Source organism: Pseudophryne corroboree, chromosome 6, assembly GCF_028390025.1.
Source record: "Pseudophryne corroboree isolate aPseCor3 chromosome 6, aPseCor3.hap2, whole genome shotgun sequence".
Taxonomy (NCBI): Eukaryota; Metazoa; Chordata; class Amphibia; order Anura; family Myobatrachidae; genus Pseudophryne; species Pseudophryne corroboree.
In genome coordinates this window covers 814897807-814917873 of record NC_086449.1, presented here as the reverse complement: position 1 = coordinate 814917873, position 20067 = coordinate 814897807, and the positions used below count along the sequence as shown (strand labels likewise).

The 20067-nt window shown below is 50.3% G+C and overlaps 1 protein-coding gene across 3 annotated transcripts in view; it reads left to right on the top strand.

Moving 5' to 3' along the window:
- LMNTD1 (lamin tail domain containing 1) overlaps positions 1-20067 on the top strand; it is a 268559-nt gene that overhangs the window by 114012 nt on the left and 134480 nt on the right. For all 3 annotated transcript variants that reach the window (XM_063929096.1, XM_063929095.1, XM_063929094.1), the window contains exon 6: positions 7901-8086. In XM_063929096.1, the coding sequence (XP_063785166.1) occupies positions 7901-8086 (186 nt within the window). The remainder of the gene's footprint in view (positions 1-7900; positions 8087-20067) is intronic.

Genomic DNA, 20067 nt, shown 5'->3' with positions numbered 1-20067 from the left:
AATGAGATATAAAATATATATATATCACTACTGCAGCCGGACAGGTATATATTATATAATGACGGACCTGCTGGACACTGTCAGCTCAGCACTGCAGACTCCTAAAGTAAGCTACTAGTATCAAGAAGATAGAAAAAAAATACACCACAGGTAGGTGGTATACAATTATGGATGGACTAGCGACTGCCGACACAGAGGTAGCTACAGCCGTGGACTACCGTACTGCGTCTACTGCTAATATAGACTGGATGATAATGATATAAAAAAAATATATATATATCACTACTGCAGCCGGACAGGTATATATTATATAATGACGGACCTGCTGGACACTGTCAGCTCAGCACTGCAGACTCCTAAAGTAAGCTACTAGTATCAAGAAGATAGAAGAAAAAAAAAAACACCACGGGTAGGTGGTATACAATTATGGATGGACGAGCGACTGCCGACACAGAGGTAGCTACAGCCGTGGACTACCATACTGCGTCTGCTGCTAATATAGACTGGATGATAATGATATAAAAAATATATATATATATCACTACTGCAGCCGGACAGGTATATATTATATAATGACGGACCTGCTGGACACTGTCAGCTCAGCACTGCAGACTCCTAAAGTAAGCTACTAGTAGTATCAAGAAGATAGAAAAAAAAAAAACACCACAGGTAGGTGGTATACAATTATGGATGGACTAGCGACTGCCGACACAGAGGTAGCTACAGCCGTGGACTACCGTACTGCGTCTGCTGCTAATATAGACTGGATGATAATGATATAAAAAATATATATATATATCACTACTGCAGCCGGACAGGTATATATTACATAATGACGGACCTGCTGGACACTGTCAGCTCAGCACTGCAGACTCCTAAAGTAAGCTACTAGTAGTATCAAGAAGATAGAAAAAAAAAAAACACCACAGGTAGGTGGTATACAATTATGGATGGACTAGCGACTGCCGACACAGAGGTAGCTACAGCCGTGGACTACCGTACTGCGTCTGCTGCTAATATAGACTGGATGATAATGAGATATAAAATATATATATATCACTACTGCAGCCGGACAGGTATATATTATATAATGACGGACCTGCTGGACACTGTCAGCTCAGCACTGCAGAGACTGCCGACACAGAGGTAGCTACAGCCGTGGACTACCGTACTGCGTCTGCTGCTAATATAGACTGGATGATAATGATATAAAAAAAAATATATATATATATCACTACTGCAGCCGGACAGGTATATATTATATAATGACGGACCTGCTGGACACTGTCAGCTCAGCACTGCAGACTCCTAAAGTAAGCTACTAGTATCAAGAAGATAGAAAAAAAAAAACCACCACGGGTAGGTGGTATACAATTATGGATGGACGAGCGACTGCCGACACAGAGGTAGCTACAGCCGTGGACTACCGTACTGCGTCTGCTGCAGTGCTAATATTTATTTATTTATTAACAGTTTCTTATATAGCGCAGCAAATTCCGTTGCGCTTTACAATTTGAAATAACAATAACAAACTGGGTGATTACAGTCATAGAGGTAGGAAGGCCCTGCTCGCAAGCTTACAATCTATAGGGAAATAGGCATATGTACACAAGGAAAGGTGCTATCTATTGCATAGAATGAACAGACATGTGAGGATATGTGTGGACTGTACAGAGTGGATGTAATTTGATAGGAAGGTTTATGAAAGTTATGTGGGCGGTTCAGGAATTTGATATGCTTGCCTAAAGAGGTGAGTTTTGAGGGAACGCTTGAAGGTTTGGAGACTAGAGGAGAGTCTTATTGTGCGTGGTAGGGCATTCCACAGAGTGGGTGCAGCCCGATGAAAGTCCTGCAGTCGTGAGTGGGAGCGAGTAATGAGTGTGGATGAGAGACGCAGGTCTTGTGAAGAGCGAAGAGGTCGGGTTGGGAGATATTTTGTGATAAGCGAAGTGATGTACGTTGGTGTAGTTTGGTTAATGGCCTTGTGTGTGAGTAAAAGTATTTTATATTGAATGCGGTAGAATACCGGTAACCAATGGAGGGACTGACAGAGTGGATCTGCAGACGATGAACGTCTAGCGAGGAAGATAAGCCTCACCGCTGCATTCAGAATGGATTGTAGTGGTGAGAGTCTCGTTTTGGGAAGACCAGTTAGGAGACTATTGCAATAATCAATGCGGGAGATAATGAGAGCATGGATTAGAGTTTTACCAGTGTCTTGTGTAAGGTATGGTCGTATTTTGGATATGTTTTTTAGATGCATGTAACATGATCTTGAGACAGATTGAATGTGGAGAACAAAGGACAGATCAGAGTCAAGTGTGACACCTAGGCAGCGAGCTTGTGGGGTAGGGTAGATAGTCGAGTTTTCAACAGTGATAGAGATATCAGGTTGGTACCTACTATTGGCCGGTGGAAATATAATTAACTCTGTCTTTGAAATATTAAGTTTGAGGTGGCGAGATGTCATCCAGGATGAGATGGCAGAAAGGCATTCAGTGACACGGTCCAGTACAGATAGGGACAAGTCAGGGGAAGATAGGTAGATTTGAGTATCATCTGCGTACAAATGATACTGAAATCCAAAAGAGCTGATTAGTTTACCAAGAGATGAGGTATAGATAGAGAAAAGCAGAGGACCCAAGACTGAGCCTTGCGGTACTCCAACTGAAAGAGGTAGCGAAGAGGAGGTAGAGTCAGAGAAGCGAACACTGAAGGAGCGATTAGATAAGTAGGATAGGAATCAAGAGAGGCTGTGTCTTTAAGACCTAGGGATTGTAGTGTTTGTATGTGAAGAGAGTGGTCTACAGTGTCAAAGGCAGCAGATAGATCTAGAAGAATAAGTAGTGAGTAATGGCCTTTAGACTTCGTAGTGACCAAATCATTAACCACTTTAGTCAGTGCCGTCTCTGTGGAATGTTGGGAACGGAAGCCTGACTGAAGTGGGTCCAACAAAGTGGACTGGATGATAATGATATAAAAAATATATATATATCACTACTGCAGCCGGACAGATATATATTATATAATGACGGACCTGCTGGACACTGTCAGCAGAATGCGTTTATAGAATAAAAACACCACACGACGAGTGTTTAACTTTTTCAGGCAGACAATCACAATATACTGGTGGTCAGTGGTCACTGGTCAGTCACACTGGCAGTGGCACTCTGGCAGCAAAAGTGTGCACTGTTAAAACATGTACTCCTGCTATAACTGCTCCCCAGTCTCCCCCACAATTAAGCTGTGTGAGCAGTGAGCACTCAGCACAGTCAGATATACAGTATTACATAGATGATGCAGCACACTGAGGCTGAGCACAGATATGGTATGTGACTGTGTCACACTGTGTATCGTTTTTTTTCAGGCAGAGAACGGATTAATTAAACTGGTGGTCACTGGTCACACTATCAGCAAGTAGTACTCCTAATATGCTCCCCAAAATTAGTAAATCAAGTGTCTCTACTCTCTACTACTCTCTAGTCTACTCTAAACGGAGAGAACGCCAGCCACGTCCTCTCCCTATCAATCTCAATGCACGTGTGAAAATGGCGGCGACGCGCGGCTCCTTATATAGAATCCGAGTCTCGCGATAGAATACGAGCCTCGCGAGAATCCGACAGCGGGATGATGACGTTCGGGCGCGCTCGGGTTAGCCGAGCAAGGCGGGAAGATCCGAGTCTGCCTCGGACCCGTGTAAAAAGCGTGAAGTTCGGGGGGGTTCGGTTTCCGAGAAACCGAACCCGCTCATCACTACTTTTAAGCAGTCGATTTCCCGCTGGATCATGTTCACTATCCAGCATTCTTATTCCACGGCAGGATTGCTGTGTCCGAGATCTGTTAAGGCCCACTCTACTAGTAAAGCGGGCTCTTCCTGGGCGGCTGCCCGGGGTGTCTCGGCGGTACAACTCTGCCGAGCAGCTACTTGGTCTGGGTCGAACACGTTTGCCAAGTTTTACAAGTTCGATACTTTGGCCTCTTATGACCTGAAGTTTGGTCAAGCAGTGTTGCAGGAGCCTACGCACTCTCCCTCCCGTACTGGGAGCTTTGGTACATCCCCATGGTACTAATATGGACCCCAGCATCCCAGCAGGCGTGTCCAAGCGTTTGCAGGGAGGGTTCCTGATGTCAATTTCCGGTCCCGGACAGGCTGCGCAGAGACTGCAGTTTGTACAGCTCTGCTACACATGCAATCGCACACTTGCAAAGCGAAAATACATTCCCCTATGGGCGGCGACTATGCGTACGCAGGACTGCAAAAAAACCCTAGCGAGCGAACAGGTCTGAATTAGCCCCCATGTGTGTTTGTGCCTGTGATGTTAAGCTTTTCTGGTGCAGGGAATCCTGCTTATAAATAAACATTGTAGGGCTGATACAAAGTACAATGCAAGCCAGGTGTGAGGACAAATGGAACTCTTGCACGGTGATTGCACCAGGGATAAAGGTGGTGCAAGTGTGCACTCAGTGGCATATCTGTAATGGGTGCAGGGTGGGTAGTGCACATGGGTTTAGGGGTCTCCCTTGATGCACACACGGCACCCAGATAAATTTCAGCATTTTCCACAATTGGGCACAATTGTGGCCATCCTGTGTTCAACTCTATATTGGCCCGTGTCTGTACAGTGCTGCGTTATAGGTTGGTGCTATATAAAAAAGCTTGTCATTTTTCATATGAAACAGGAGGCAGCAGTTATGATGGTGAGCGTTTACTCGAACATGTTGTCAGGAGTCTTTTATAGCAGATTAATATCTGATCTCTTCCCAGCCAATCGCAATTCACCATTTGTCCCGCACTGGTATAAGTGACATATTATATTCAGTGTGATACGGGAGAAGAACAGGAACCTGCAATTTCCACAGCGACAAAGCGGCAAATGTCACTTGCAGGAGCAGACTATTAATTCCCATTGGGGGTTGAACGAGCTAACGCTCTAATTCAAAGGCTTTTTAGAGTTTAATCTTCTGACAAGAGATGAGTTCAGAGATAATTAAGACCTTCAATACGGAGAGACTAAAGGCGTATAGACAGCTGCTGCAATTAATGTCTGAGCAGCGTAAGATATATTTTGGTGCGAATCAGAGCCGGCCCTAACCAATATGATGCCCTAGGCAAGATTTTGGCTGGTGCCCCCTAGCACCGCCACTAGTTCTGCAGGAGATGCCTGGCATGAGTCAGCTGGCAGCTAATGTTGGGCGCCTTTGTTTATGAAAATGCTACTTACTTGTGCTACTATGTGGCTAGGGTGCACAAGCAGCTTCTGCTGATTAAAATGATATGCAGCATGCCTATATTCTGTGTGCAACTGCGGCTGTATCTGCATACGAAATGCTGCATTACAGTGATTTCCAGGAATACACATAGCATTTCATATGCAGATACAGCCGGAGTCACACATAGAATATAGGCATGCCGCATATCATTTTAATCAGCAGAAGCTGCTGGTGCCCCTAAGCATACTAAATGCCCTAGGCATTTGCCTAGTTTGCCTATGCCTAAGGCCGGCTCTGGTGCGAATGTTAAAACGCTTTTTAATTTGCTGCATTGAGCCTTGAGAGTGAATTGGAGTTTAGTGAGTTTATTTATGAAGCGTCGGGTTCTAAAACCCGACGCTTCTGATGGTGTTTATGCCCAAAATCTAAAATAGCAATGTTTTTAATAGCGTGACACGGCATATAAAAGCACTGCCTTTTAAATTTTGGGCACAAACACCATCAGAAGCGCCGGGTGTTACAACCCGAAGCTTCGTAAACATCTTCGTAAACAGTCATCTTGCAGATCCGTCTTGCGTACTGTGTGAGAAGTGACGCAAGTCTCCCGCTTAGCTCCAGAGATTACCTGCATGATATATAAAGCTGTTCCAGCAACCCTGGCTGCACCACTACCCATTTACAGTATACACTCACCTCACTTTGCTCAAAGCTTTGATCCATCACCAGTGTGTATACAACAGTGAGTACGGCTGTTATACTTCAATAAACCAACACCACTGGTTAAGTAACTGGGCTGCTCAAAGTGTGAGTAATCTGCTGGTGTGTGCCTATACAACTCTGCAATATCTTCACCTACACACACATCATTTCCAATACAGGTAACCCACAAGTCTCTTTTTGGGCAAAAGTGACCCTATTTTGGGCATGTTGTAGCCTGCCGTTAGCAGAGTTAGTGCCACTAGCGTAACCTCTCTGGGTGGCTGGGTGCCCAAATGACCAAGTAACAATATCTCTCTTAAGTGACATGTTGGAGAATCTAACGGTACTTACCCCACTTGGCGATATTTGCTAACATGCACATCACCATAGAAAATCGTTTATTATCAACCGCACTTAAGAGCCGAATTCAGGTCTGATCGCTGTGCTGCAAATTTGCGATCAGATAGCCGCGGCCCAGGGAGAGTGAAAACCCGCCCCGTGCAAGTGTGCAAATGCATGTGTACGCCGTGAAAAAATTCCGCCAGACAGCAGACAGCTGCAAATCCGTTCGCAACTCACTCACCATCAAATGATTTTTCCAGTGTGTGCGCAGCCCAGGACTTACTCCTCCAGCGCGATACACACAGGCTGATCAGGGCCGGAGCTGACGTCACACACCCGCTCTGAAAACGCTTGGACACGCCTGCGTTTCTCCTGACACTCCCAGAAAACGGTCAGTTGCCACCCACAAACGTCCGCTTCCTGTCAGTCACCTTGCATACGCCTAGCGATCAAAATTTTTGCACCATTCTGTCGCTGTTTGGCATTGCGCCTGCGCGAATTTACACAACAGCGTTCAGGTCTGAATCGGGCCCTGAGTCTCAGGTTTATGCTCGGTCTAATCCCATCTGTCTCACCCCTGTCTGTCTGCCCCTCCCCTTTAGAATGTAAGCTCTCACGAGCAGGGCCCTCTTCCCTCATGTGCTTATCCTTTCTCTTACTTTAATAATCTTCAACTGCACCAAATCCTGCAGTCTTCTGCCACCTTGATACTTATCTCTATCTCGTCTACTGGTGTAGTTATGCTTAGTTACCCTGTACTTGTCCTATATTGGAGTATATTCAATAACTGTCGGAAGCTGCCGCCTTGTCGGAAAGACAGCAGCCTCCGACAGTTTTTGGTCGGAAGGGGTTCCGGCCTATTCATTAGGGCCCCGTTTATTCCGACAAGTCGGGAAACCCGACTTGTCGGAATGCACGCCTGCATTGTCGGAAGCGGGGCCAAACTCGACAGGTTTTAGCCCCGTTTCCGACAATCTCAAACCGACTTTAAAAAAAGTCGGATTGAGATGTAAGGTAGCTGAGAGCAGGAGACGGAGGGAAGCAGTGGGGAGAGCAGGAACCCAGCGGCAGCGTCCACCCGGCTCCAGCAAGCGAGGTCCCGCTTGCTGGAGCCGGGCGGCCGCCGCCGTGAGCCTCCGCTGATGCAGCCGCTGCTCACCCTGTCTCCTCCTTTCCGTCTCCCCTCCTCCACTGCTTTCCCGCTGCTGCCCCCACTGCCGCAGACACGGCAGCCGCTGACAGCTCTCTCCCCCCCCCACCCTTCCCAGCGCCGCTGACAGCTCCCAACGCCGCTGCTGTCAGCGCACCCGGCAGTCGCTGACAGCAGCGACAGAACAAGACACCAGGATTTGGCCTTTCTTTGAATAGGGGTTGTCGGGTCCATTCCGACAACTGCATGTCGGAATGGACCCGACTCTTATTGAATATACCCCTTAGACTTCAACTGTAAGTCACTGTTTTCCTGTTTGATTATGTGCATATGTACTCTGTAATTGGGCGCTGCGGAACCCTTGTGGCGCCATATAAATAAAGGATAATAATAATAAATAGAGTATTGATGATCCTTACTGTGGAAGCATGTTAATGTGAGACCAGAATGTTCTTAGCTCATAGATCACGACTGACCCTTGTGTTACTGCGTTGCCAGGAGTCACAGGACCTGAGAGAGCAAGTTGTGCGGGCGGAGGCCTTCGTACTCCAGCTGGAGGACAAACTGCGGACTGTAAGCCGGGGAGGACCCGCTCTCATGGAGATTGTGCAGAAGATCCAGGACGCCAGCGAAGTGGAAGTAAAGCGTCTGCAGAATGAGACAGAGACGGTGTATAACCACAGTGTAAGTATGTGCACTAGACACCGCGTCCTGCATTGCAGAGTGTACGCAGCTGTGTCCTCATCTAGCCTCAATACGCCGCGCAGCGCCAGATGTCTGACGCGAGTGAGCCGCCAGATCCCGAGAGACTCTGCTAGCATCGGGTGATTATACCGGCCAGATTCCTTAGTGGTCTATGTACTTAGCCTTGGAGAGATATAAAGTGGATGGAGATGAAGTGCCAGCCAATCAGCTCCTGACTGCCATGTTACAGGCTGTTTACAAAATGACAGTTAGTTGCTGGTTGGCTGGTACTTTACCTCCCTCCACTTTGGGGTATATTCAATAAGTGTCAGATCCATTCCGACATGCATTTGTCAGAATGGATCCGACAAGGGCTATTCAATGAATGGCCAAATTCCACTGTCGGATTTGGCCGTTCCCGGTGTCCTGTCCTGCCACTGCTGTCAGGCGGCCGGCGGCGGGAGCAGAAATCGGCGGCTGGTGGGGGGAGCTGGTGGCGGGGGGACATGTCTGTGATGGCGGGGGAAGACGCTGCAGGGAGAGAGGTGCCTGGCCGGGGGGACAGCCGTCAAGGTACCTCTCATCCCCGTAGCACGCCGCACCGCTCCCCGTCTCCTCACCTCAATTCGACTTGTTGTCAAGTTGGATTGAGTTTATCAGGAAGGGTGCCAAAACCTGGCGGATTTGCCCCCATTTCTGACGAAGCACGTGGATCGGCAGCTATTCCGCCGATCCACGTGTATTCCGACAATTCCCAACTTGTCGGAAAAAAAATGCACATTTTTACTAGGTCGGAACCCCTTCCGACCAAAATCTGTTGGAAGCTGCCGTCTTTCCGACAAGACGGCAGCTTCCGACAGTAATTGAATACAGCCCTTTATCTCTCTCCAAGACTTAGCACATCTGCCTCTGTATATATCTCGAATGTTTAATACATCGCCCCCATAATTTTATATGTAGGAAGTACAATGTAACATGCCAGTAGTAATGCCCTCTAAGAGATGGGAGCGGGGTCCCGGCACTTGGGATGCCGACGGTCAGAATACCGACAGCAGCATCCCAATGCTCAGGATCCCGACACCTACTAGATAAGTATGCTATCCCCAATCTCCCAGCCCCCTAACCTTCCCTACCCGTAGCCTAACCCTCCCCTAACCCAATCCCGCCCTGGTGGTGCCCAACCCTAATCTACTCCCCGCAGCCTAAACCTAATCCCCCCCCCCCCCCATGCACGGTCTGATCCTGAGAAAGTTGGGGCCGACATTGCTATCCATGTCGACATCCCAGTGATAATAATACAGAACATGTTGGTAAATGTGGTCAGATGATGACCATTGTATATGGCGTCCTCCCCGGTCTGCCCGCTCTTGGGGGGTAATTCAGAGTTGATCGCAGCAGCAAATTTGTTAGCAGTTGGGCAAAACCATGTGCACTGCTGGTGGGGCAGATGTAACATGTGCAGAGAGAGTTAGATTTGGGTGGGTTATATTGTTTCTATGCAGGGTAAATACTGCCTGCTTTATTTTTACACTGCAATTTAGATTTCAGTTTGAACACACCCCACCCAAATCTAACTCTCTCTGCACATGTTACATCTGCCCCACCTGCACTGCACATGGTATTGCCCAGCTGCTAACAAATTTGCTGCTACGATCAGGTTTGAATTACCCCCCTGGTCAGTTGAATGTAGCTGCATTTGTCCCTATACTGTATGTTGTACGATCAGCTCTCCATAAGCTCTATTGCACAGTTCACCTCTCCTGCAACGTGTAATAGTTCTATACGCCGGTGTATGAGGAGCACGGCTTATCCCTCCCTGAAGAGTGACAGTTGTGCTGCTAATTTTAGAGGAGGCTTCTGTTCCCTGAGCTGCTGTTATGTAAGCCTCGCTTATGTCACACTGAGGCAGCGCTAGCCCTTTATAATAGGAGTTAAAGTGTGCAATTGTATTGTACGCTCTTCTGCAGCTCAATAGATGGAGACAATGGAGGGAGGAGACAGGGAAATAGATGGAGAGGGAAGGGGAACTCTTTCACTATCCCACGTCCTTGGTTCTCGGTGTAAATGTATTTAGAAGGTCTGACGGCGTACAGCTACCAGCAGATCGTATTATCTAGCTTGCGGGTTTATTGGAGAACCTGACGTTCCTAATTTCCAACGGGACAGGTCACTAGCTGCAAATAACGTCACATCTAACATTAACCATTAGCATAGGTTTTATTCTGGGCTTAACTTTCCTTGTAAATTATCCCAGGAGACCAAGTGGCAAATGCAGGATTCTAGAGGGGGGGGGTTCCAAATGTAATCCACAGTCTACCACTCTACCACTCTGCACTATAGATGGTCTATAGTATAGACTGTATCAAACATTTAAATAATATAAATAAGATAAGTGGTCATGAAAAAGGTTAAACATACTATAATAAATAAATACGCCAACACAATGGAACCAGTACTACACTTTCTAAGCACACATTCTCCCGCCTCATGATAAGGCTCCTGTCTCTTCTTCCTGGTAGCTACTCTTTGGTCCAGTGCACTGATTGAGTGCTCAGATCCACACACAGCAAACTTGGTAGTAGAAGCTGCTACCACTGGGCATGTGTAGCAGCTCTGCTCTGTCTTTTAACTTGCATGATGTGGCAGCAGCTCTAGTAATCGTATTATATACCATTGCTATTGTCAAAATTTGAGCCAATTGCCAAGAGAAGGGGAGGAGGGGGGTTCCGGGCAACCAGAAACCCCCCCCCCCCCTGCTTTTGCCTATGCACCGCATATATGTTGTTCACTAGTCACTGCCATAATTCTGCAAAGAATCCTGCACAGACTTGGTTGCATATAAGTAGCAATAGGTGCAGTAATGTTTGCAAGGACCACTGGGGCCCAAGTCCCCAAAATGTAGAGCGCTGTGTAATGTCCAGAGAGCGGGAGGCGGCATTACCAGCCAGTACATCAGTGATTTCCAAACTAGGTGCTGAGGCACCCTGGGGTTCCACAGGGCACTCACAGGGGTGCCACGGGATGCGGGGCCAGCAGTGCTGTAACTAGGTGTGTGTGGAGCGTGCCACCGCATATAGCACTGCAGGGTAGGGGGCGCTGTTGGCGGCACTTGTCAATTATCTGTTTTCATTGCTTTCACTTGCAGCTTCCCCCCTTTTTGAAGCCCAGCATCTCCCTAGCGCCCGTCCTCCGCTGTGTTGCTGGCATGCACGGTGTACGTCTGTGTGTGTGCATTGCACTTTCACCCTGCGGGATCCCGGGACAGCCTGCAAGGCGTTTGCTGGGTCCTATTGCCGACATCTGTAGTCACAATTTTAGCTTACTGTAGTTTGCTAAATACAGAACATAGGTGGTCATTCCGAGTTGTTCGCTCGTTGCCGTTTTTGGCACGGAGCGATTAGGTGGAAAATGCGCATGCGCACGGTACGCAGCGCGTATGCGTTCAGTAATTGAACACAATACTTTGGAGATTTGCACAAGCTCGAGCGACTTTTTTTCATCGCTCCAGTGATCGTAGTGTGATTGACAGGAAGTGGGTGTTTCTGGGAGGTAACTGAGAGTTTTCCGGGAGTGTGCTAAAAAACGGAGGCGTGCCTGGTAAAAACGCAGGAGTGGCTGGAGAAACGGGGGAGTGGCTGGCCGAACGCAGGGCGTGTTTGTGACGTCAAACCAGGAACTAAACGGACTGAGGTGATCGCAATCTAGGAGTAGGTCTGGAGCTACTCAGAAACTGCAGGGAATTACTTATTAGCAGTTCTGCAATCTTTCGTTCGCTATTCTGCTAAGCTAAGATACACTCCCAGACAGGGCTGGTTCTTGCACTAGTGGCGCCCTGGGCAAAAAAAACACAAAAAAACCATCAGGGGCGTGGCTTAATACGGGGGCGTGGTCAGTTACACCCCCATTTGTAGCGCCGCTGAAAAAAAAAAAAGTATACTCTTACATCCCCGCTCCTGATTCCAGACCTCCGCCGGCGCCACTCCTCTCCTCTGATGCATAGACACTAGAGGTCAATTATGACCCCTAGCATCTGTGCCACAATGCTGTGCGGTGCGCGATGACATCATCGCGCACCGCACAGCAAAGGTCCTCTCCACGAAGGGAAACTAGATGCGTAGCGTCTGGGTCCCTTCACAGCGGGGGACCAGCGGGGGGGCACAGCGGGGGGCACAGTGGCGGATCTTGCCATGGTGCGGCGCCCTCCGGATGGCGCCGATGCCCTCCGGAAGGCGGCGCCCCGGGCAAAAGTCCTGCTTGCCCGTTGCAAGATCCGCTACTGCTCCCAGAGGGCGGCGGCCTAGCATTTGCAATGCTGCTAAAAGCATCTAGCGAGCGAACAACTCGGAATGACCACCATAGCCCATAACCCTTCTAGCAAACGCTAAAGGGGATAGAGCTCTGGGCGTTAACACAGACTGAGGTAGGAGGGCCCTGGTCTCGAGCTTACAATCTAAAGGGTGATGGGAGCGTGATACATGATGAGGTGAATGTGCCACATACTGCATGTTGGTTCAGCAAGATATGAATGATTAAGCAGAAGATGGGGCATTTATGAAATGTAAAAGCACTTTTATACATCCCCTGAATGTGTTTTGCACATAACCTATTTCTCAGGTTACAAATGAGTAAAGAAAAACAGGTCCCTTATTATCTGGGACAATCTGCGTCTCTGTAATTGCTGTCTCGTTATCTCTGTATCCCTCAGCTAAAATGTTTACACAGGATAAAAGTTGTATATCTGTTTGTACAAAGCGTATTGTGAGAGAGGCCCATCTTATCTCCTGGGCATGTGAGGCTCTGCAAAGACCCCTGACCACTGTGGCTGGAACCTGTCTCCCAAACACAGCTACACCCCATCTGCACCCGGCTGACAAATCACAGGAATCTTTGTTTATTTCCACTGACTCATCAAAGAGCAGATTTGCAGACTGTGAAATTAGTACCCTGAGAGAGCCCTGCTCTTTTTTTAATTACAGTTATTATTCTGTGTGAAATAAAAGGCAAATGACCACCTACAACATTCTGCTTTATGTACTGAATAGGAACATTTGATAGAATACGTCACTTTGCTGAGTGCAGTCATGTTTTTACCATATATGGTCCACGCGTTTCTCCGATTCTATAACATTTACGTCTCTCAAGTGTTACTCTCTGCGAGGGGACAGTACTTCTATTGGGCAGAAATCCACCTGTTCCTCTTTCACTCCTAGGGGTCTATAAACCTCACACGTCAGATGCATCCATGCGCCACTCAAGCACACTTATCTTATAAAATAAAGACACAACAACTGTAATTGGCGTGAAAGGGGTCAGCTTTTATTTTCTGACTGAGAGGAAGGCCTATTAAATACTAACACTAAAATGCAGACTTCCCTCTCTAACTAAGGTGGCGGGGAGAAGAACGGTTAAACATGATAAACGTAACATGGGTGATCAACATCATAATACAGAAAAAGCTAGCGACAAAAACATATGTGTGAGGGAGCCTCCTGCCTCCATCCCGGACATTGAAAATCAAAAAATCCAAGGACAGGGGTCGACCTTCTGCCACTACCCCTGCCCACCAACAGTTGTAGGGACAGAGGTACGCTCCGCCCCTACGGGGTAAAAAATTGGGCCACCGGCCCCGCCATCCACATATGTTTATACCAATTATATGGACCCCACTTGGTAAAGTGATGCCCGTAAACTAATTCAAAACTATGAAATTTACCTAAAAGTACACCCAAACTTCTAACCTTGAACTCATAATTAAAATTAAGTAACCGTTCAGAAACCGGCCAACTGTCAGGTTACCAACCTGCCACCGCCACCGAACTCAAAAAGAACCCAAAAAGCAGAAAAACTAACTAAAGGGACCTAAAAAGCAGAACAAAACTAACTAAAGAGACCGAAAGAGAAAAACTACCTAAGGGGACCGAAGAACGTGAATAATGTCTTCCAAGAAGATCAGCATGCCAGCTGGTGACAAATGCACCCCTCGTCAGACCAGTACAGTGACGGATCCCGGAAGGAGATACCACCGTGCGGCACGACCAGCCCGCCATGCTGGAGGACAGCACGACCGACAACCGAATTGACCCGCCTCCGAACTAGGTCAATCGCCCCGGGGTTAAAGGCTCCACGCCAAGACCGCCGAGGGATGATGTCTGACCAGAGGATCAGGCAAAACGGCCAGTCAGCCATAAGTTCCAACAGCTGACGGCTGATCTCGAGGCGAATGTCAAGCCCCGTGCGGCGCACCAGATCGTTGCCACCCAGATGCAAGACCAAAAACAGTGGATACCCAAATCGGCCAACTGCCGCCCGAAGCCAGTCCCGCAGGCCGTCCCAGCGGAGGCCTCTACGCCCGAACCAGCGCACAGCCTGCAGCTCCGGAAACCGGGTTGTGTCGCAGGCCAGAGCCGACACGGACAGCCAATAGATGTATGAATGGCCGACAAACCATATAAAGTGCGGATCTAACCGCCGTCCTGTAAAAGAAGGGTGTGACGAAGGTTAATAAATTAAATAAAAGATAGCCTTCTTAAATGGGCAACCTAACTGCGTCCCTAAGGGGGGGCTTGGGCCACCCAATTTGACTTGAGGCAAAAACAAAACTTCGTTAGCCGGCAAAAGCCGTAGGTAAAACCAACGATAAAACAAAAATTCCTCAAGGCCCCCGCAATCGCAAAGTGCAATTGCGACGAGCGGCTAGTCCTCAAATGGGCGCACTGGGAGGAAAAGGTCTGATATAGCGTCTGACTGCACCAGACCTCCACCTACCCAGTGCCCGGACTTCGACTTCGGACCAACCCGCCGCAGCGGCTGCTGAAGCAGCGCCGATGCGGAAAGAGTGAGTCCCATAGTCGGCCGGAGAGAGACCCAGGTACAAAAGACAACGTCCCAAAACCGACCGGAATTGATATCTGGTCAACGGGGAGGGAGGCGTTGGAGGCCGAAGGGACGAATAAGCCTGGGCCGCGGCAACTGGACAAATGCCCCGCGCACGAGCCCGACCCATTCGAACCCACTGCCCCCTGCCGGCTACGTCAGTCTTGGAGCGCTGAATCCTGCACCACAAACCGTTGGGGCGTACGACGACGTGGGCTGCCAGCATGGGCGAGGCAGAAGTCCGAGAGACGGACACCAGCTCACCCACCCTGAATGCACCGTGGAAGGCCATCGTAAAGGCCGCCATGAAGAGGCGAACTTCGTATCCCGAGGAGCAAATATTCCTAAGGGATCCCAAAATCCGCCTCAGCAAAGCACCCGTGATCGGCAGGCGAGTATCCGGGAGAGGCGGGACCGCCCGAGCCCAACCTTTCAACACCCGCCGGAGGAAAAAGGACCTTGTAAAATCCGCTTCCCCCCGAAGCTGCAGAAAGTATGATATACCCGCCAGAATCCTGCTAACAGACGCCCGCGAAATCCCGTCAGAGTACAACATCCAGATAGAATCTAAGAGTAAATCGTGAGAGGTCTTACCACTCCGGCCTCTCTCCAGGAGGAAGCGACTCCACCGCTCCCAGGCGGCCCGATAGGCCGTAAAAGTGGCAGGGGCCAACGACCTGTGGGCTAACTCCTCCAATCCGGGTGGATGACCTGCCACACATAAGCAGGACAGGATTCCCCTTGGATTAGCGCTGCAGGAGCCAAGCGCCTAAACCGCTGCCAATCGCCGCGAGACAGGGCATCAGCAATTTCGTTACGCACGCCGGGGACATGCTTGGCTCGCAATGTAATGTTGTTCACCAAACATAGCAAGACTATCTGCGCAAGGACCCGCAGGACCGGCAAGGACGTGGATTTTTGGCGGTTTATGGCAAAAACCACGCCCAAATTGTCGCACCAGAAGATAACATGTTTGTTACGCAGGGCAACGCACCACAATTCCAGAGCGACCAGAATGGGAAACATTTCCAGCAACAGCATGTTCGTCGTGAGGCCCTTGCTAAGCCAGGCCCGAGGCCAAGGACACGCGCACCAACGGCCCGCAAAATAAGCTCCGAACCCGTAAGCGCCAGAGGCGTCCATGAAAAGCTCTAGGGATGGGCTAGACACGGCTGCCTCCTGCCAAATACAGATGCCGTTGAAACGAACAAGAAAGTCGTCCCAAATACGCAAATCACTTCGGATTTCGAGGGACAACCTAAGAAAATGATGCGGGCATCAATCCCCCACGGTGGCCCGTTCCAATTTTCTACAGAAAACCCTGCCCATGGGGATCACCTTGCAAGCAAAGTTAAACAGGCCCAATAAGGATTGAGCCTGTTTGAGAGTGAGCTTGCCCGCAGCCAGCGCATATAGGATGCCGTCGTGTAAGCGCAACACCTTGTCCGCAGGGAGCCTACACAGACCGCCGACGGTATCGATCTGAATGCCGAGGTAAACCAAGGAGGCGGAGGGCCCCTCCGTCTTTTCAGGTGCCACCGGAACCCTGAAGTGTGCAAAGAGGGCCAGAGCCCCCTTGGGGTGGGAGCTGTGGCCAACGCCAGAGGCCGCGAGAGCACGACTCTGTCGGGTCTGTGGTCCGGAAGCCCCTCCGGTCGCTGGACTGGGACAGTCCGTAATCCCGTGACCCCCGCCACATCTGATACAGGAGTGACGGAAACGACACCGGCCGCCTAAGTCACATTGGGCATTATTAAAAGCGAAGCATTTGCCATGCCCCGCGCGCCCTGAACCGCCGCGAAAGCCGGCCAAATGAGAGGCAGGTCGGTTTGCCCAACGCTTCGCCGTGCCGACTTCCTGAGTGCCGGCCGAACCCTGGGTCAGTTCCGAGAACAATTCCACATCTTTCTTACCGAAGTTGTAGATCTGCCGCCCGTGTTGTTTGCGCCGAAAATCCTCATCATAACGACGCCAGGCCGACCCTTTGTACTTATGGTACAGCACGTGTATGAGGAATTGATACCGCACAACGTTCATGTGTTCGTCCGGGCGCGTCTCCAGGTAACAAGCAGCAAAGATCAACATACATCGCACCCAATTCGGCAGACTCCATTCCGAAAACGACTTCCGTGGCTGGGGAGACAAAAGAGACATCGTTCCCCAGCTCCCCCACAGGACCCGCAGCCGCCGGGAGCGAGGCAGGTGTGGGAACCGTCGCGCCAGGGGACAGAAGCGGGGTAAGAGATTGCGCAATGCTATCCGCCAAAGAAACAGCGGGCTGCCCTAGTCCCCCGGGTACGGAGGATAACAAGGACGCCACCGCCGACACAACAGCGGCACAAATGGCGGACAGAACGGTGGCGTCCACCAAGGGTGCAGCCGCAGTGGCAGGCAAAGGAAAATCAGAGACGTCACGCGAGTCGTGCGCCCCACGGGAGGTTCGTAAACCCCCCGTTGGAAGCAAGGACCTGGACGATCCCTCACTTTCGGGCATCACGGTACAGCCATCCCGCTGCGAGGAACCTTGCGCAAACCGCCAGCGCCGTGATCTCCTCCTATCCCGAGCATTGGCCGCAGGACGAGAAACCGGAGAGTCGTCACTACTGGAAGGAGGCAGCGCGACGTCGGAATGAATGCCGTCCGCAGTGACGTCGGCAGGCGACGACAGGACGCGGGGAGGGGAAGAACGGTCGCCCTCCGCCGGCGCCCGCCGCCCCCTGATGGGGTGGAGCCGCTCGGCCACGGGCGGTGGCAGCAGCGCCAGTCGCCATCCGAGTCAATCCAGGAGGGGCAGGCGCTACGGGGCCATCCACGGCAGGAGAGGCCAGAAGGGCCACCCCGCCGCGGGCGGACAGAGCGGGGGCGACGCCCTGCTCTGTCAGGCGGGGGGGGGGCGCAGGCCGGACCTGACTGGCCGAGGGGGAGAGCCGGCCAGATGGGTCAGGCCTCATCTGGGCCCCCAACTGGCAGGATGAAAATCAGCACGCGCGCGCTGCCTAGACTGCATGTGTCTGGCAGCCGCGACCCCCCGCCCGCCCAGTAACCCCAGTAGTGGAGCCCACATGTGGCTGGGTGCTGCCCCCCCCTGGTGGCCGCAAGCCGCCGATCCGCGGGCCGGGAGATCCGTCCCGGCCCCACGTGATCAGAGCTGCCGCGGGTAGCGCCTAGCGACGGGCTCAGGGACGGCAGAGCACCATCCCTGGCAAGCCGCCGCGTGCGCCCACTATCCCCCTGCGATCCATCCCCCGCCGCGGCTAGCAGCGGGGACGGAGAGCGCACTCGCGGGGGAGCACGAGCGGGCGGCTGAGCCCGGCCGCGCGCGGCCCGATCCTCACTGGCAGCCGCAGCAGGCACTCCCCGTGCCGGCTGGACATCAGAGGCGTCCAGGAGCCGGGCGGGGAGGCCAGCGGTGCGGCTGGGGCGGATTCTGGCGGCCATAGAGAGGTTCAGGATGCACAGGGGAGCACAAAGGATAGGAAGGGGAAATATAGGAAAAGAGTAGAGGGGATAGAGAAGGGCAAGGAACAGAGGAGAGCGAGTGAAATAAGTACAAAGGGATATTTAGAAGTATGAGAGAGAATAAGGGTATAGGAATACAATAAATGGGAGCAGTACTTGCAGGCCTCACGAGAAGAGCTGGAAGAGAGGCAGGAAGTACCCGGTCAGCAGCCTATATGCATGACAGGCCATCCCCTATACACGATCCAACCAATCAGCCTCTCGGACCCTCTCTACGTTCCTCCCACCACAAAACATTAACCCCTTCCAAGCCAAGGTGATGCATAGAGCGGCGCTGCGGAAGCCCAGACGGTGCGTTTATGCTGCTATGGTCACATTATGTTCCCTACGCAGTCTTTCATGAAGCAGTGAAACGTGTGGAGAAGTGAGCCAGTGGAGAAGTTGGCCATGGCAACCAATCAGCAGTGGAGTAACATTTACAATTTGCATACTATACAATTGTACGGAGCAGCTTATTGGTTGCCATGGGCAACTTCTCCACAGGCTCACTTCTCCACACTTTTCACTGCTTCATGAATAGACCCCCTAACGTTCCTCCTTTGAGTTTATTTCCAGAACAAGGGGACACACATAGGAGTTGGAGGGGTAACGGCTGGAAGGTAACATAATAAGATAACGACACGCACACAAAATAGAGAAGACGAGATGGACCTGTAGAGTATTTTTCAGCTATCAAGGTTTCTATAGTTGTCTACGAATGTTTCCTTCATCTCCGATGCACAGCATAAAACGCGTTGGTTTTACATTGAAGCAGGATGATTGCATTACAATTTGAATCTGCTAGCATGGACCGGCCTCATTAATGGTTCAGTTACTATAGAAGGGAAGATCAGGACTGTCTTAGCTACATGTGACACTTGGGTGCTTGAAACTTTGTGTTAGTTTAGGCAAAGTGCGTCTGTGACTTCTCCGCTGTTCATCTGGAAATGGCGAAATGCGTCCCAGTGAATGATATAATGATAAACAATTAACATCAGCTTTTCTGAGTGGAAAGAGCCATACACAACCACATAAGCAATAAACACCCGGAGTATGAGCCTTTTCATATCCTTCATCTCATATTAATAATCTCAATCTGCAGAATTAAATTTAGTTGTTGTACTGCGCCACCAAATAAGACATATTGTAAGTAAAAACTCCAGACTGTGCAAGGAAAGCCCCAGCTCCACTGGTACAATTATCTCCTCCTCTACAAACACCTGCGCTGCAGAAATCCCTGCACAATTGGGCACCGCTTAAGAGGATTTGTGCTGCATGTCGGCCATCTTGCACTTGCACTGGTCTGTTTACTTCCAAAACTCTGTCTCCACACAGGGGCAATTGCACCTCACTGTACTTCCTTCCTGGCTTCCTTGGCACAGGGAGTCATACAGTTGTAGCCATGTTCAGCTTTGCAGCAATGCGGCATTCTGCATGGCGGCTTGCTGCATGGTGTGCCAGGCTGCAACTATTCACAGCCGGCGATCGCTCCATTACTGCCTATGGATGTGTGCGTGCAGCTATACCACGATCTGTATGCACCATGCAAAAATGAGCGTGGCTGCATCTGTAATTGCTAAATGCCGCAGAGTCGCCAAGGCAAAAGTCAA